At 37.8% G+C, this 15,312-nt stretch overlaps 1 protein-coding gene across 10 annotated transcripts in view; it reads right to left on the minus strand.

Annotated features, from left to right (window-relative positions):
- ADAM22 (ADAM metallopeptidase domain 22) overlaps positions 1–15,312 on the minus strand; it is a 262,858-nt gene that overhangs the window by 33,185 nt on the left and 214,361 nt on the right. For 7 of the 10 annotated variants that reach the window (XM_072651556.1, XM_072651550.1, XM_072651555.1 and 4 more), the window contains exons 23-26: positions 12,707–12,875; positions 9,934–10,048; positions 6,630–6,720; positions 4,174–4,191 (exon numbers count right to left, since the gene is read on the minus strand). In XM_072651556.1, coding sequence (XP_072507657.1) covers positions 4,174–4,191; positions 6,630–6,720; positions 9,934–10,048; positions 12,707–12,875 — 393 coding nt within the window. The remainder of the gene's footprint in view (positions 1–4,173; positions 4,192–6,629; positions 6,721–9,933; positions 10,049–12,706; positions 12,876–15,312) is intronic. The other 3 variants (XM_072651557.1, XM_072651551.1, XM_072651554.1) reach the window with 1 other exon arrangement.

The raw sequence follows: 15,312 nt of genomic DNA on the forward strand, positions 1-15,312 counted from the left end.
ACTCCCAGGTGAGGAAACTTCATCCACCAAAGCAGGTTAAGTACCTCTGGTCCATAATCTTATAGAGTTGCCTAGAGCATTGAGAAGTTAAGCAACCTGCTCAGGGTCCCACAAGATATATGTGCCATTGACAGATCTTGAATCGAGGCTTCCCCCGATCCAAAGCCAACTCTCTCCCCTGTGGATATTTGTACGGTGGCATCTCAGTACAAGAAAATTTACATACTGCTGCTAATTCTATTCTAATCACATAGGCAAAGAAGAAATGAGAGGGGACATGGGGAGTCTGAAGACTTAAAATAGCAGGAGAAGGAGTCATCCCTATGGACTAAATGAATTCTTGGGCTACTTCCTAGGCCCCACATCCTACGTTTTTATGTAGCTACATAAATTGGTTCTCTACATTTGGTGCTGTTTTCACAGTATGCTACAAGGACTCTCATTTCCTGCTTCTGGGAGATGTCCATGGTGCTAAGAAATCTCAGCCTCCCTTCTGACTTGCCTTTGAAGGCATACAGGGTAAGCACATTAGAGTCTTCTTGCCTTGCTCTGTTTCTTTTCCTTTTTTTTTGGTAGGTCCAGATCTGTAATTCCATCAGTATGGGTTCCTCTACCATGGAAACTCTCTCCTCTGACGAAGACCTACAGCTTATTTGTAACATGATGGCCTTAGAGAGAAACAGAGATGTCTGAGGCCCTGAGAGGTGAAGTGTTTCTCCTGTGGTCACACAGCTAGCTTACGCACGGATAAGCATTTGAACCAAGGTCTTGCCTTACTCCAAGGCAGTCTCATGGTCAGTAATTAAAACTGACTGAACTGAATTAAGTAATCCTTTCAAGTGAGTTTTCAATCAGAATTATTATTTTCAGATTCATTCAGAGAATTACTTACTTTCCTTCCTCCCAAAACTGCCTAGTGTACCTTATTGAGCATTTTGATGGCATCATGCTGCCAAGAAGGAGCCTGAGCATCACTTATTCTCCCCTCTTTCTCTTATAGACAGTTACAAGAAAAATGCCAGGCTCACTAGCATTTCTAACAGCTTAATATATCTACAGGGACCTAACTCAAAGCCACCTCCATTCTTTCCTAACTCCATATATCTACCTTTTCTTATGAAGCCTAAGAGAGTGCAAAAATCTTCATGAGACCAGCAAACCCATGAAAACCTAGCCAAAAAGGCGATAAAAAGTTGTGTCTTATTTCTGCTTCTTGTTTCCTTAGTAACTAGGCAGATGTGAGATTGAATGACTAGAAAAGTACCTTGTCTTCTAAGGCTCTCTTTCCCTTTCTATATACCACTCCCCCTTCTGTTAGTGGTTCAAGTTTTTGGATGTCTGCCACATATCTATATCTTATGTAAAGGGGCCCAGCTTTGCTTTGGAATAATAGTGACATTTATGTATCACTTTAAGAAGTAAAGAGCATCCAAACCATCTTCTCTGAATCCCAGGTCCTTGCAACTTGAGAACTAATGCATAAATTCAGGATCCAACAGCCACAGACAAGGAAGGGGGCGGTGATAGCGGTTAGGGTGTCCTGAAATAAACATGATACTCATCTGTGGATGAGCCCAGAGGGGGCCTTAAATTAGAAACCAGACCCAAATGGCCATGTGGGTGGAATCCTGACTGGAGCTCCCTGAATATTTCAACTGACTGCTGAATTCCAGGAAGGTGGCAAGAGAAATTCTAAGTGAATAAATTCCTCACTGTAGCTGTTGCACACCTTGATAATGTAGCAAGTGAATAGGGAGAGGAGACAAATGGCTTGCTTGTTTTCTTTACAATAAGAGATTTTGGGGAATGAAAATCATCTCCTTAATCTAGATAACCTCCTTCCTAAAATCCTGACTTCAGAGTTTTCTTTGCATCATCTATTTAGTTCCATGTTTTCCTAATGTTATATGTGCAAAGCATTTCGTACACTAAACAGCATTACATAAACATAAGCACTCATTGTCATTATTAATATCTTTGCTTTATACATACACTCATTATATTATTCCCCTTTGTGGAGGAAAAAAAATTGGGATTAGTGTAGTAACATGTATCACTGTCACTGGCCTAAATATTAAGTGAAACTTATTTTAAATCCTGGAATTAGCCCCAGACGTAATCAGTTAATGAACTGTACTAACTCATTTAGAAAGTCTCCTTGGAACTAAAGACTATTATTTGGATTCTGTGGTCAGTGAAGCAGCTTTTAAATAAATCAGGTACATTTTTATAAAGAGGAAAAAAAAAAACCCAACACTGGTTAGATTAATCTTTGCCTCTTGCTTTCCCCCCACAATCTGTGGGGTATTTGAGTGCAGAGAGGCAGGCAGTCTCTCCTAGGAATATCCTAGGCTTGGAATAAGAAGATTGTTTTTGAGTAACCTAGTTCTGCCTCAGTTTCCTCATCTGTAAAATGAAGATAAAAACACTTGCGCTGCCTACCTCACAGGGTTGTCCTGCAGTTCAAATGGGGCAATATTTTGTCAGTCTAAATACCAGGGTCACAGACTACTTTCATTAGGGATGATATGCTCCAACCTTCTTCTCAAGACTGAAATAGTAATAGGTATATAATGGACATTGAATAAACATTTTTTATGGATTTTCCATATATAATGTCCAAGACTCTGGTGTTTTTTTGTTTAATTTTTAAAAGCACTGCAAAGGGAAGGCAAAATAATGAATGTGATTTCATTTTTAAAATTTCAGAGAATTTCAAAGAATGAGAATGGTGATGAGAAAGTTGGGCTAGGGCCTGACAAGGTATGAACAACATTGGTTCTACTTCATTCCTGATACCACCTTAGTCATTTGCTAGCAGCAAGGGAGCAGAGATCAAATTCTAAGGGAATGCTAAGTAATCTGCATTTTTACATGTATCCTAAAGCAATCCAATGGTTAAAATGTGAAACATAAACTGAGTCCTCTAAAAAGTCAAAAAAATGCACATCTCTCCTTTCCTGGCAGAAGTGGTGCACCCTCTGGGTGGAATATGGCATCCACTCTCAGGCATCTAATCTGTTGGGTTGGTTTTACTCAATTGCTTTTTTTCCTCTCTTTCTTTTTTATTTGTTACAGTAGATGGCTTTTTTGGAAGGAAAGGGGAAAGGATATATTCAGGAATATCCCAATATCAGGAAAATCGCAAGTGATGTAAAAAATAAAAGATACCTATACCTACGTGTATGTATTATACATGTATATATACATAAATTTAAGCCCTCCCATTTTATCGGCTACTTTATACTTGGGACAATATGGTATTCTTAGAGGAATCCCATCCATACCCAGGGTCAATTTGTACTTTAAAATGTGAATTGTGAAATTACTGTGAAACATGAAGCCTACCTTTCCCATGGGATGCTCACACACCCTCACGTGTCAAAATGTTTTTAGCATCTCCAAATCGTATTACTGGACTGTCGACTTATATAATCTACATATAAAACATTACTTCCTCTTGCAAGTATGAGAAGAGATGAGCAAGAAGTTTTCTGAGTGCCTGAACATTTCCTTGAGAGCAACACTGTACCCAAAGCAAATCTGGTCATCTCTAAATGGAAGATGATATTCATGAAAAGAAAAAAAATCCTTTTTGAAAGGATTTGAATAAAAGGAAACTGACATATATAATTTAAAATGTAGTTACTGTGAAAAAAGAGAGGTGTCAAAAATGCAAATACAAAAGCAAGTCAAATTTCTAGAGCTTTTTTCAATATAAAATTTTAAAAATAAATTTCCGAAAAGGTCCCTCTATTAGTCACACAAAATAGAATGTATATTAGTTTTAATATGAAAGGAGAAATTCATAGAATCATTTAACCACTAAAATGTGAGGCAGCTATTTTTTTAAAAGGAAGCTTTTTAGCAACACTAAAGTTAAAATTTAAAAATCCAATATCTCTTTAAGATGAAAGCATTTTAACAATAGCAGAACTAAAAATTTAAAGTCAGGAGAAAAGAGAGAGTAAGATCTCCACGGCTCTGTCCAGCTATGACATTCTATGATTCTATGATTCTATGAAAACACCAAAAGACAAGATTAATTTCCATGTTATTTCTTCATTCGAAAATAAAACGGACACTCTTCATAGGTGGAAACTGGGACGACAAGAACCTTTTAGGGTTTGAACCTGTTTAGGACAGCTTATTCAGATTATTCTTACCACATACCTCTGTTCTCGATAATTTCTTTCCGTCGATGAGAGGAGGAAAAAAACAACAGCCGTTAGTTATGTATGTGTCTAGATCAGGGAGGACACTACTCATAACTGCAGTGTTTTAGTACTTTTTGAAAGCTTTCTGTCAACAGGCTCTGAGTCACAGGATTTTACAATTCATGATACGTATACAATTTGGGAACCTTATTGTGGGGATTTTGACACCAAAGAACTAATGTCTGTCTTCTCCCCACACACAAACACACACACACACACACACACACACACACACACACACACACACAGTATGTGACAGTGATGGTCTCCTCCCCCCACAACTCTCACCCAAGCAAGCTGATATGCACCTTCTAAGTCTTTAAAATGCATTGTCAACTTTTCACATTATTAACAAACTAAGGTCAACACAAGAGAAAAGAAACCCAAACAATAGGGCTGGATAATATTTTTTTTTCTGAGGTAGGGACCCACCACCAATTCTGTAACACAAGAGAGTTTTCAGCTATCTTAAGAAGTGTTACAAAATTCCTAAGAGAAATGTATGTATGTATATACATACATTATATATATATATAATATAAAAGAGTAATATACATATATATATGTATATATATATATGTGTGTGTATGTATGTGTGTGTATGAAATTGGCCCACTGTGGTTACTAGAGGGTGCTTTGTGTCTGATTTGTATGCCTCTCTGAGGGTGAACCAAAGGGTCCTAGTGATACTGTAGAGCTAGCTTGTAGTCCTTTGGATGTTTCACCTTCTTCCACAAGGGCCTGGAAGGACTCCATGCATGGCCCTATTAAGCCCTTTACAAATTTTATCTCAGATGATACTGTTATTACCCACAATTTACAGTTGAAGAAACTGAGGGAAACAGTTAAGGGACTTGCCCAAGGTCACAAGTTGGTAAGTATCTGAGGCAAGTCTTGTAGACTCCAGGCCTTGCACTCTATTCACTGCACCACCTGGATTCCTAATAACACTTGTTTATTGATTGACTGACTGACTGCTGCTGCGCTCAGTAATCCTGTGTCCTGGATATCTTTGCCCGTGAATATGAACTTACAGAAGCAACTGAACAGCAAGAGTGGGACAGGTTTTCCTGTTGTCCTTGTTCTATCTCTTGTTTTATTGAGACTGGGTCCTCCTATCCCACCCCAGTTAGAAGAGCAGCTGACTCCACTGCTGGTCAGCAGGAAGCTTTGACCTTCTTGGATTCCAACCTGGGTGAGTTTCCCTCTCCTTGGGCAGCCATGTTCTCCCCTCCTTCCTCCTAGGGGCTTCCCATAATGGTTCCAGACTTAGTGTGGACACCTGATTGGCTCCAGATCTACTCTAGCTCAAAACTCCCAAACTCAAGTGATCCACAAGCCCCAGATTCCCCAGCAGCACAGATTGTAGGCATGTGTTACCCACCAGGCCTAGCTTGGGACAGTCTTATGTGCCCAGCCTGTGTTCAGCATGTTCATAATATTAGCCAAATAATGTTGAAAAGCGTATTAAAGAGATGAGAGGAGGAAGGTTTCCAAGCTCACAAGCAATAATACTCAGAGTATCTAGGGACAACTGCGCACTTGTGGAAAGTGAGGAAGACAGAAAACCCCCAGAGAGGGTCACTTAGTAGCCACGGTGGGAATGGGTCATACCAGCAGAGGGTGACTGAGCACCCAGAAATCAGCAGGACAGCTGGTGAAAGGTCTTGTTGGGAACTGACTTTGAGAACCCCAAGGGGAAAGTAGGGAAACAGGGGTGTGCAAGCCTGGACCTAGCTGATATTTGATATGTCACCTATTTGCTGTTAGTAAAAGAAAGAACCTGAGTTCAAATTCTGGCTCAAATATTTAACCCCACCTCCCCATTCGAGGGCATGCTTGTTTCCTCATATAAAATAAAGAGACTGGACTAGATCAGTGGTGTCAAACTCCAACAGAAACTGTGGGCTGCATATTGACTCAGAATAGTACAAATGAGCATTATCTTGTTGTATTGTACTTTCATTTATTTCGTTAAACATTTCCCATGGGCTCCTACATGTGAGTTTGACACCTCTGGACTTTGAAAAATCTTTCCAGTTCTAATGAATACTTCAGTGTCCCAAGAGAAACAAGTTATGGTAATTGGGTAAGTACCAATCTATCCCATAAGCACATTCATTCTAGGCATAGACCTCAAGCTAGAAAAACATGACCTTTTACGCTCATCTCTCCCACAAAATTTATATTAATTCTCATTCGCTCTAATTTTTTAAAAATTCCATAGCAACTCTCTTAAGTTGAAAAAACATATCACAAAATTAAACAAATGATATCACATTTTCAACCAGATTGGGAATGACTACCATATTTGCTTACTTAATGGTATTAAACTGCAAATTCTGAGTTCATTTAAAGCTGTGTTCTCTAAAGCATAGTGCAACATTAACAAAACCAAGAAATGTCACTTACTTGTAACCCCATGCAGCTATTCCTAATATGAGAGCCAGCACCAAAATGGCGCCAGCAATTATCCCTATTATGATATTTGTGCCAGCAACACCTGTAAAAAAAATACAGAGAGTTATTCAATATAATTTAAAATATATTAACTAAGAAGTCTTCCAAATGTTATTCTGAATAATTCCCAATCCACAAGTACAGAGAAGACCTTAGGTTTTGCACTGTGAATCATACATCATAGTTCATGACTATCTATACATGGAGAAAGAATAAATCCAAATGAAGAAATGGAGTTTTTCAATTACTCATGGATATTATATAATCAATGATATTATAATAAGCTGAAATCTATCTGGGTATGAATCTTTTCTCTGATATACATGTGACTTTGGAGAAGTCTGTACCTTGGTTTCCTTATATGTCAAATATGAAGGTTAGATCAAATGAGTTATAAGGCCTCCTTCAGTTGTAAATCTTTGATCCTCTGCGTTAACCTTGGAAAATACTTTTTATTCATTAATCCATGTGGAAGAGCTCATGAAAAGATTGTTACTGTTTGTCATTCGTTCTCAGAGGGCCAATGATATCCAGAGGCTAACATCTTGGTTTGCAAGTGAACTGGCTTTAAATGAGGCACCAGCCTCACTCCCTCCTCCAGAGTCATGGGAGTCCAGTGGCAAGACACAGGTCAACACGACTAACAATGACCTGGATGCCATGGCCTTTTTAAGCTAAGGTCTTTCCCAGGTCTCATTTTGTCTGAGGCAATGCCCATTCAATAATTAAAGGCTAGGTAAGAACTGAGGCAAAAGATGGCCTAGTTTGCTTTCACCAAAGAATCAGTCTGGGAGGGAAAGACTGAATATAGTGTTAGATATGGTCTAAGCTACTCCCTCACTCACTGTTTGGTGAGACAGGACAAACTATACAGACAGAGGTTGAGAAAAGAAACTCAGATTCTATGTGACTAATGCCAATGTAACATCTGCCTAAGCAAAGAGAGCTGACTGAAATCAAGCCCAGGAAGAATATTTCCTTTTCTAGTAATAATAAGCAGCTTTTATGTTGAGCTGGATGGTTTGCAAAGCATTTTACATCCCCTACCTCCTCTAATTATCACAATAATCAAGCAAGATAGGTACTTCAGGCATCAGTACCCCCATTTTACAGATAAGAAAACTGAGTCAGATGTAGGATTCGAACCTACATCTCTCTTGACAATTCCAGTCCTTTCCCCAATACACTACACTGCTCTTTCTCTGAACTCTGAGCACATTTACCATCTTGCCTATTTATTTTTGTACCTAATTATAAATAATCTTACATTGCTGCCTCTTACGAGCTTGTAAATCTTTTCAGTAACAGTCTAAGTACCTTGGGGACAGAAACTACATTTGTTTGGTACATCTACATCCCACAGTACTTAGCAAAGCGCTCAGTATATATTAAATAATCATAGATTTATACTAGGAAAGAACACTGGAGAAGAGACCTAGTTTCTAGCCTGGCCCTGCCACTATTTAATAGATTGGTGACAGTGTAAAACACTTCTCTCTGGGCCTCAGTTTCCACATTTATAATATAACTAATAACTTCCAGGTTTCTTTGTAGCACTATGATTCATTTAATTTTTTACAAACTTCATTAATTGAGTTTTACTATGAGTTCCATAATTCTGTTGTAAACAGACCACATTTTCCTTCTGTGGCTTAGATACCCATAAACTATGAGTCTTACCCTGAGGCAGTAAGGATTGTAGATGTATCCACAGGGCCTGGCACATAGTAGGCACTTAACAAATACTTATTGGTTGACCCACAGGGCCTGGAACATAGTAAGCATTTGATAATTGCTTGCTGGTTTCTTTATTATTTATTTATTTTGGTTTATGGGTTGAAGGAGAGGCTCTATGACTTCTCTCATCATTCGGAAGAGTGACAACTTTTTGGTCCCTTGGGCAATCATTAAGTACTCACATACTTAAGAGACACCAACACATTTGAAAAGGAGGGTCTACAGGGTTTTGAATTATATGAGCATTGTTTATCTGCATTTAACTTTTTCCTCCTTCTTAACTGCACATTATTAAGCCTTCTTTCAGCTTCTCTTCAAACCTCATTCACACAACAATCCACAAGCGTTTATATATAAAGTACCTACTATGTATCAGACCCTGCACTAAGCTCATTTCCTCACAGGCTGTCTCTAGTGAGAAAGGAAAGCCATAAAATAAATGCTACAGCTCTTGTCAGAGAATCTGGGGGGGATATGAAACTCCCCCAAATATTCACAAAATATTGCTTTTTTGGTATATTAATAATTACCCATTAACTTCCTTTCTTCTATATTATACTGTGAACTCTTTGAGAGCATGTACTTTTTTTCTTTTTCTTTTTGGATCCCCAGTGCTTAGCACATAATAGGCACTTAATATATACGAGATAATTGACTGATTCTTCCAATAAAAGCCTTCCCGGTAACAAGCTTGTATTTAGAAAGGATCCCCAATAAAATTCACAGAAGAAAACAAAAAGGAATATGGAAATGGATACAGAATATTTTTGTTAGTATCTTGATAAATTTTTACATATATATGCTGGTATGGTGGATAGCGTGCTGCACCTGGAATAAGGAAGACTTATCTTCATGAGTTCAAATCTGGTCTAGACTCTTATTAGCTGAGTGGCCCTGGACAAGTCACTTAACCCTGTTTGTCTCCATTTTCTCATCTGTAAAATGAGCTGGAGAAGGAAATGGCAAACCACACTGGTATCTTGTCAAGAAACCCCAGATGGGGTCATAAACAGTCAGATACAACTGAAAAATGACTGAACAACAAAACTACAGACGTGTGTGTACGTCTCCAGAAGTCCACATGCTCACAGACTTTTTTCTTTTTGTATATGAAAATGTTTTTGTTTGTTGTTGATTTTTAAAAACTCAAAAAATTTTAAAAATAAATCATAAATCCACCATTTAAATTTAATGATTGAGGAATAAGAAGTTATTACAAAAAAGATTTATTTATTATAAAGAAATTTCAGGAGAGATGACTGATCCAAATTGATGACATTCTCATATCATTCAATGTTTAAAAATCTCATTTGAAGAGTCAGGATTATCCAAAATTAGTCATATAGAAAAAATTAATTCAATAAACCCTGAAAATTGGTTATCATTTGAGGATGGTTAATAGTTTTGCTAGATATATCTCAGTTATGTACAAATTGCAGTAACTACAAAAATAATAATTTAGTTGACAAGGTTGAGCCAATATTTGTTCTCCCTACTAGAGACTAAAGTATGTACTTACCATTGCCAGACCCAGATGTGTCCGATTTTGAGCCATCACTGTAGGGTAAATAGGTATTACAGTCTGCACCTATCCAATGCTTGTTACAGACACATTTTATTTCATTACTGCAAACCTGAAATCCAAAATGTGAATTGAAAATAAAAAATCATTCATAAACAGGTCATAATTCAATGTTACGAACAACACAAATTAACAGTGACTATGCTTATTTTCCTTATGAAATCTTTTCCTGATCCTTCATTTCATTCATTGTTCATCTAAAAAGTCTTCTCTCATTCCTCAATGCATCATTCTCACATCAACTTACAGAAAAGAACAAGGATTATCCCTAAAAGAAATGAAGCCAAATTATGAAACGACAATCTTACTTTCAGCTACGGTAAAAAAGGAAGAGAATGGAGAAATCTACGTGGAAGTAGTTTTATATTATCCATACAAATCTTCCATGAACTCACAGAGAAAGACCTTTGAAATGATAAGGAAGTTTGGGGTTCTAGACCCAGGAGAACTGAGACGCAGCCAGACAACCAATGTGGAGAGAAGACAGGTCTACTCAGGCTGGGGTTAGGGATTATTGGGGGAGGGGAGAGGGAAGGTCACACTTCTGGCTCACATATGTATCTGAAGGTTTCTGGCACCAGATCAACCAGATCAAAACTCAACCTTTTTTTATTCAATTCTAGCACTACACAGAAAATAGGCAACAGAAAGAGAAGTGGCTTTGGAAGCAGAGGACCTGAATTTGAATCCTGCCTGATGACAACCAGTTATGTGAGCTGGAGAAACACTCTACCTCCATAGGCCTCAGTTTACTAATCTATGAAATGAGGATGTTGGATCAGGTGTTCCTTTTAGCTATAAATCTATGATCAAACAGAGCTTCTATTCCCCATCCCTTCCCCTGTCCAAGGGACAAGAGAACCAGGAACACACAAAACATCTGAAAATAAAACTAATATTTACCACAGCATCGATATCTAAGGAACCCAAAATGGAAAATATAGAATTTAAAGGGAAACAAACCCACCTCAAATATCTACCCAGAGAAGACAGAATCCTTCCCCAGGGTTTCAGCTACCACACTCATCTGTGCACTGAGTAGGGAGTGGTGAAATAAAAATTCTGGATGGATAAGTCTTAATTTATTGTTCAGTCATTTCAGTTGTGTCAGACTCATCGTGACCCCATCTGAGGTTTTCTCGGCAAAGATACTGGATTCCTTCTCAAGCTCATTTTACACATGAGGAAATGGAGGCAAACAGGGTTTAGTGACTTGCCCAGACTCATACAGTTAGAAAGTGTTTGAAGCTAGATTGGAACTCAGGTCTTCCTGATTCCAGCCCCAGGGCTCTTTCCTCTGCATCACCTAGCTGCAGGTTTAATACTTTGATGCAAACTGCCAAAACTTCCACTCACTCACATTTAAGCTTAAGCATCATCTCTGTCCCAACCTGAATTATAAAAGAGTTGGGGAGTACCTATACCTTTGGATCACCTGTGTCCTTCATTAATGCGGATAACTGTCTTGGAATCAGGACAGAACAGACCTGAATAATTCTTACTCTCTCCTCACTCTCTCAGTATAATTTTCTCCTGAAGTCTTCCGTAGGAAAGTTGGGAAAACTTGAAGTTTCCCTCTCATTGGAGTGAATCAGCTAGGCCTTTTCCAGTGCTGGTGGCCCAAACTACATGTGAGCATTAAAGCTAATCTCTGGTGCTCTCCTTAGGAGGGGCAGTGGTTCCCAAGACAATTAATCACTAAGACACTTCTCTGAGTATCTCTCATAAACACACATGCATATGTATGAAACTGGAATAAATAAATAAATATGCAAATAAATAAACATGTAGTTTGCTTATTATAGAACAGTGATTCAGGAAACTATAATGATTAATTGATGAAGCAAAAACACAGCTTCCTTACACCTGAATCTCAGTTACATGGCTGTAAGAATGAAAATGAACCTTTTCAAATGCCTCCTTTCTTTCTATTCATTATTAAAAAATATTTGCCCAAACCATTATGTGCTTATCTTTTTCAATCCCGTTTTAGTTTGTGAAATTTTATGTCTCCTACTTCATTTAAAAAAGGAAAAAAATTGTTAAAGGAAATCAGATTTCATAAACATAAACGAGGAAGGAGAACCAGACATTATAATGGGATACAATCATTTTTACTTCTTTTTCCACCTCATTTCAAGCAACAGTAGTGGGTATAGTGGTTGTTGTTGTCCAGTCATGTCCAGCTCTTTCACGATTTAGGTTTTCTTGGCAAAGATACTGGAGTGGTTCGCCATTGCTTTCTCCAGCTCATTTTACAGATAAGGAAACTGAGGCAAATAGAGTAAAGGGACTTGCACAGGATCACACCGCTAGTAAGTGTCTGAGGCCAAATTTGAACTCAGGACGATGAGTCTTCCTGACTCCAGGTCCAGTGCTCTATCTACAAAACCACCTAATTCTAGAAGGACACAGTTTGGATTTCATTTGACCTATGGTATATTTAATATTCCTATGCTACTTAGTAATATTTTCAATATCTAGCTTATTATTAGGAAAAATAAATGGTTTGAAACTAGGCACGTTTCATAGAGTATACATCATAAAGTCTGAGTTCAAAGGAACTTAAAGATAATCTAGCTCAATTCTTTTGTTTTATAGATTAAAAAACTGAAGACTCAGAGTTTAAGTAATTTGTCCAAGATAACACATTTTGATGACAAAAAATAAATACATAATTCACATTAAGATAAAGAATGTACAAACATACCCCATTTCCTGAACAAATGGCATTTTCTTTTTGACTCAAGCAGGTACTGAAGTTGAAAGAGGCAGTAGGAAGACACCTACGTTCTAGGCACATCATTTCGGGTCCACATGGCGTCCCATCTTCAACATAGCCAAGGTCAATCTCTTCTTCAAGCTTAACATGACCACCACTACAGTTAAGTGAGCAATATAAAAAAAATTGGTTACATTACAGAGCAGAGTGTGTCTGTGTGTGTGTGTTAAAGATATACAATTCATTCCTTAATTGGTTTGGAAACCATCTTTGTAAACTAAATCACTAAATCATGGCCTGTGTATTCTGTTTATCCTTAGAAAGGCAGCAGAATGAAGAATGATGGTATATCTTCCTACACGTAAAAGCATGGCAGCAAGGTCATCATTAAACGGATTGGTAGGGTAATCAACAAGGACAGTGCATTCTAATATACTGACAAAATTGATATAAGAACTGCAATCAACTTTCTAGTTCATTTTTATCATCTAAGGCCAAGTCAGTTGTAATTACTACTCAAGACCAAATTCCAATCTTATAACCAAGTGGATAAGTTAAGATCCATTTCAGTTCCAATACTGAGGATGAGAGGTTTTGTTTTTTAAATTACCTTTTCCTTGTTTTATTCTATAGATTGAAAAATAAATAATTTTAAAATAAATAAAATAACCTTTTCCAAAGAATTTTCTGCATTCACAACATTATATTATAGAATTACAGGTATGTTTTTACAGGAAAGTACAGGAATATATGATTCTAATTACAGGGATATATGATTATAAGAAGACTATTCAATGTCATTTCATACTAGGGGGTCAATGATTTAATCAGTATGGGTACTTCCTTCATGATTACAGATTCTAACCCTTCCATGACTTGGTAGATGAGAAGATCTTAGGCTGGGGTACTTGAACTTGTTTTCTACATATTTTAACATAATTGATTTTCTTTGTAATCCTATATATTTTATTTTAGGCATTTAAAAACATTATTCTCGGAAGGGATCCATAGGTCTCACCAGATTACCAGAGGAGTTCATGACATAAACAAGGTTAGGAACCGCAGTAGTAAATAGTCCCATGGCCAAAATCACCATGTTGCAACCAACCTATTGATTGGAGCTTTCCAAATTTAATACCCTGGCCCTTGATTAGGAGTATATGGTGCATTGCTGGGTCACAATCACAACCCTTCCAATAACAAAGTAGGATGTATTTGTCTTAGCCCTCTGCAGCACAGCCTCCAAGAAACCAAGGTTTCCTCTCCATTCCAATAAGACATCAGAATACGACATGAGTGGGAAGCTATTTAATATAAGCACCATTTTGTTAATTCAGAAACTGGAAATTGATGACAACTGTTACAGAGACTTAGTAGCTCAAAACTCCCCATTCATCATCCATAAGAAGGTGAAACAAAAAGTAATCCCTCCAGCTGATAAAACTGAAGCTGGAAAGAGCTGAGAAGTAAAGAGAAGTGGAAACATATATTTTAATCATTGTATTTGGGCCTAAAATGACCCGTTATTCTTGGATGTCAGCTTTATGCTAGCTCACATACTGACAACCAGTTCATATTTCACATGGGTTCAATGCAGATTTCTAACTCAAAAAGTCGTTGTCCAAATCCAGACATAATGGGGCTGGGGCTAGGAGGGTGAGCTGGGGTGGAGTGGGGAGGGAAGCAACATGAAATCGAATTTGGTATCAATGGACCTGAGTTCAAATCCTAATTCTGTCCCTCTTTGGGTCTCAGTTTCTTCATTTGTTTAAATGAGATTGGACTAAATGACCTCTAAGGTCTCTTCTCACTCTAAATCTATCATCCTATGATTTTTGTCTATAGAAGCATATACATAGAGAACTGGAAAAGGCAACAGAAAATATTTAGTCCATTCGCTTCATTTGTTGAGGTAACCAAGGCCCAGGAAGCTTAAATGACTTGCCCAAGGTCACACAGGTAGTATCAGAGGCAAGATTTGAATTGAGGTCCTTTGACTCCAAAAAGTGTTTGGATTTTCTTTCCTACTGTGATTCACTGCTTTTTCTCCCACTCTATTTGGATTTGAACAATGGCCCCTTGAACAAATATCGGGGGTTTTATTTTTAATAAATAATTCTCTTTCTCTACTAAAGCCCAATTCCATTTTCTCAACATACAATGGAGGGGACCCATGTTCTCAAAAGTCATGGAAGCAGAACACAAGTTCTGGCAGATCCTACCATGCTGGTAATCACAAAATTGGAGAGTGACCATCTTATCCAGCCCACAGAAGAAGGGAATTCTCACTATTACATACCCAACAATTGGCTGTTCAATTTCTGCTTAAAGACCTCCAAGGAGGAAGAATCTATCTTGGAAGCCTTCAAGAATGTTTTAAGTTTAAGGCTGCTGGTGGGTTGTCATCTGGGACTAGCCTGAGTGGGCAGTGTCATTACCCTTCAGAAGGCTATCAGGTGATGAAAGTTTTGGCCTTAGTAACTTATGAACTCATCTCTTCAGTCATGGAAGAGTTGTGATCTGTGGTGGCTTAAGAGGTACCCACACTGATCAAACAGCCAACTATCTGAAGTATTGAAGACAGTGGTGATTCC

This window comes from Notamacropus eugenii, chromosome 3, assembly GCF_028372415.1.
Source record: "Notamacropus eugenii isolate mMacEug1 chromosome 3, mMacEug1.pri_v2, whole genome shotgun sequence".
NCBI classification, from domain to species: domain Eukaryota; kingdom Metazoa; phylum Chordata; class Mammalia; order Diprotodontia; family Macropodidae; genus Notamacropus; species Notamacropus eugenii.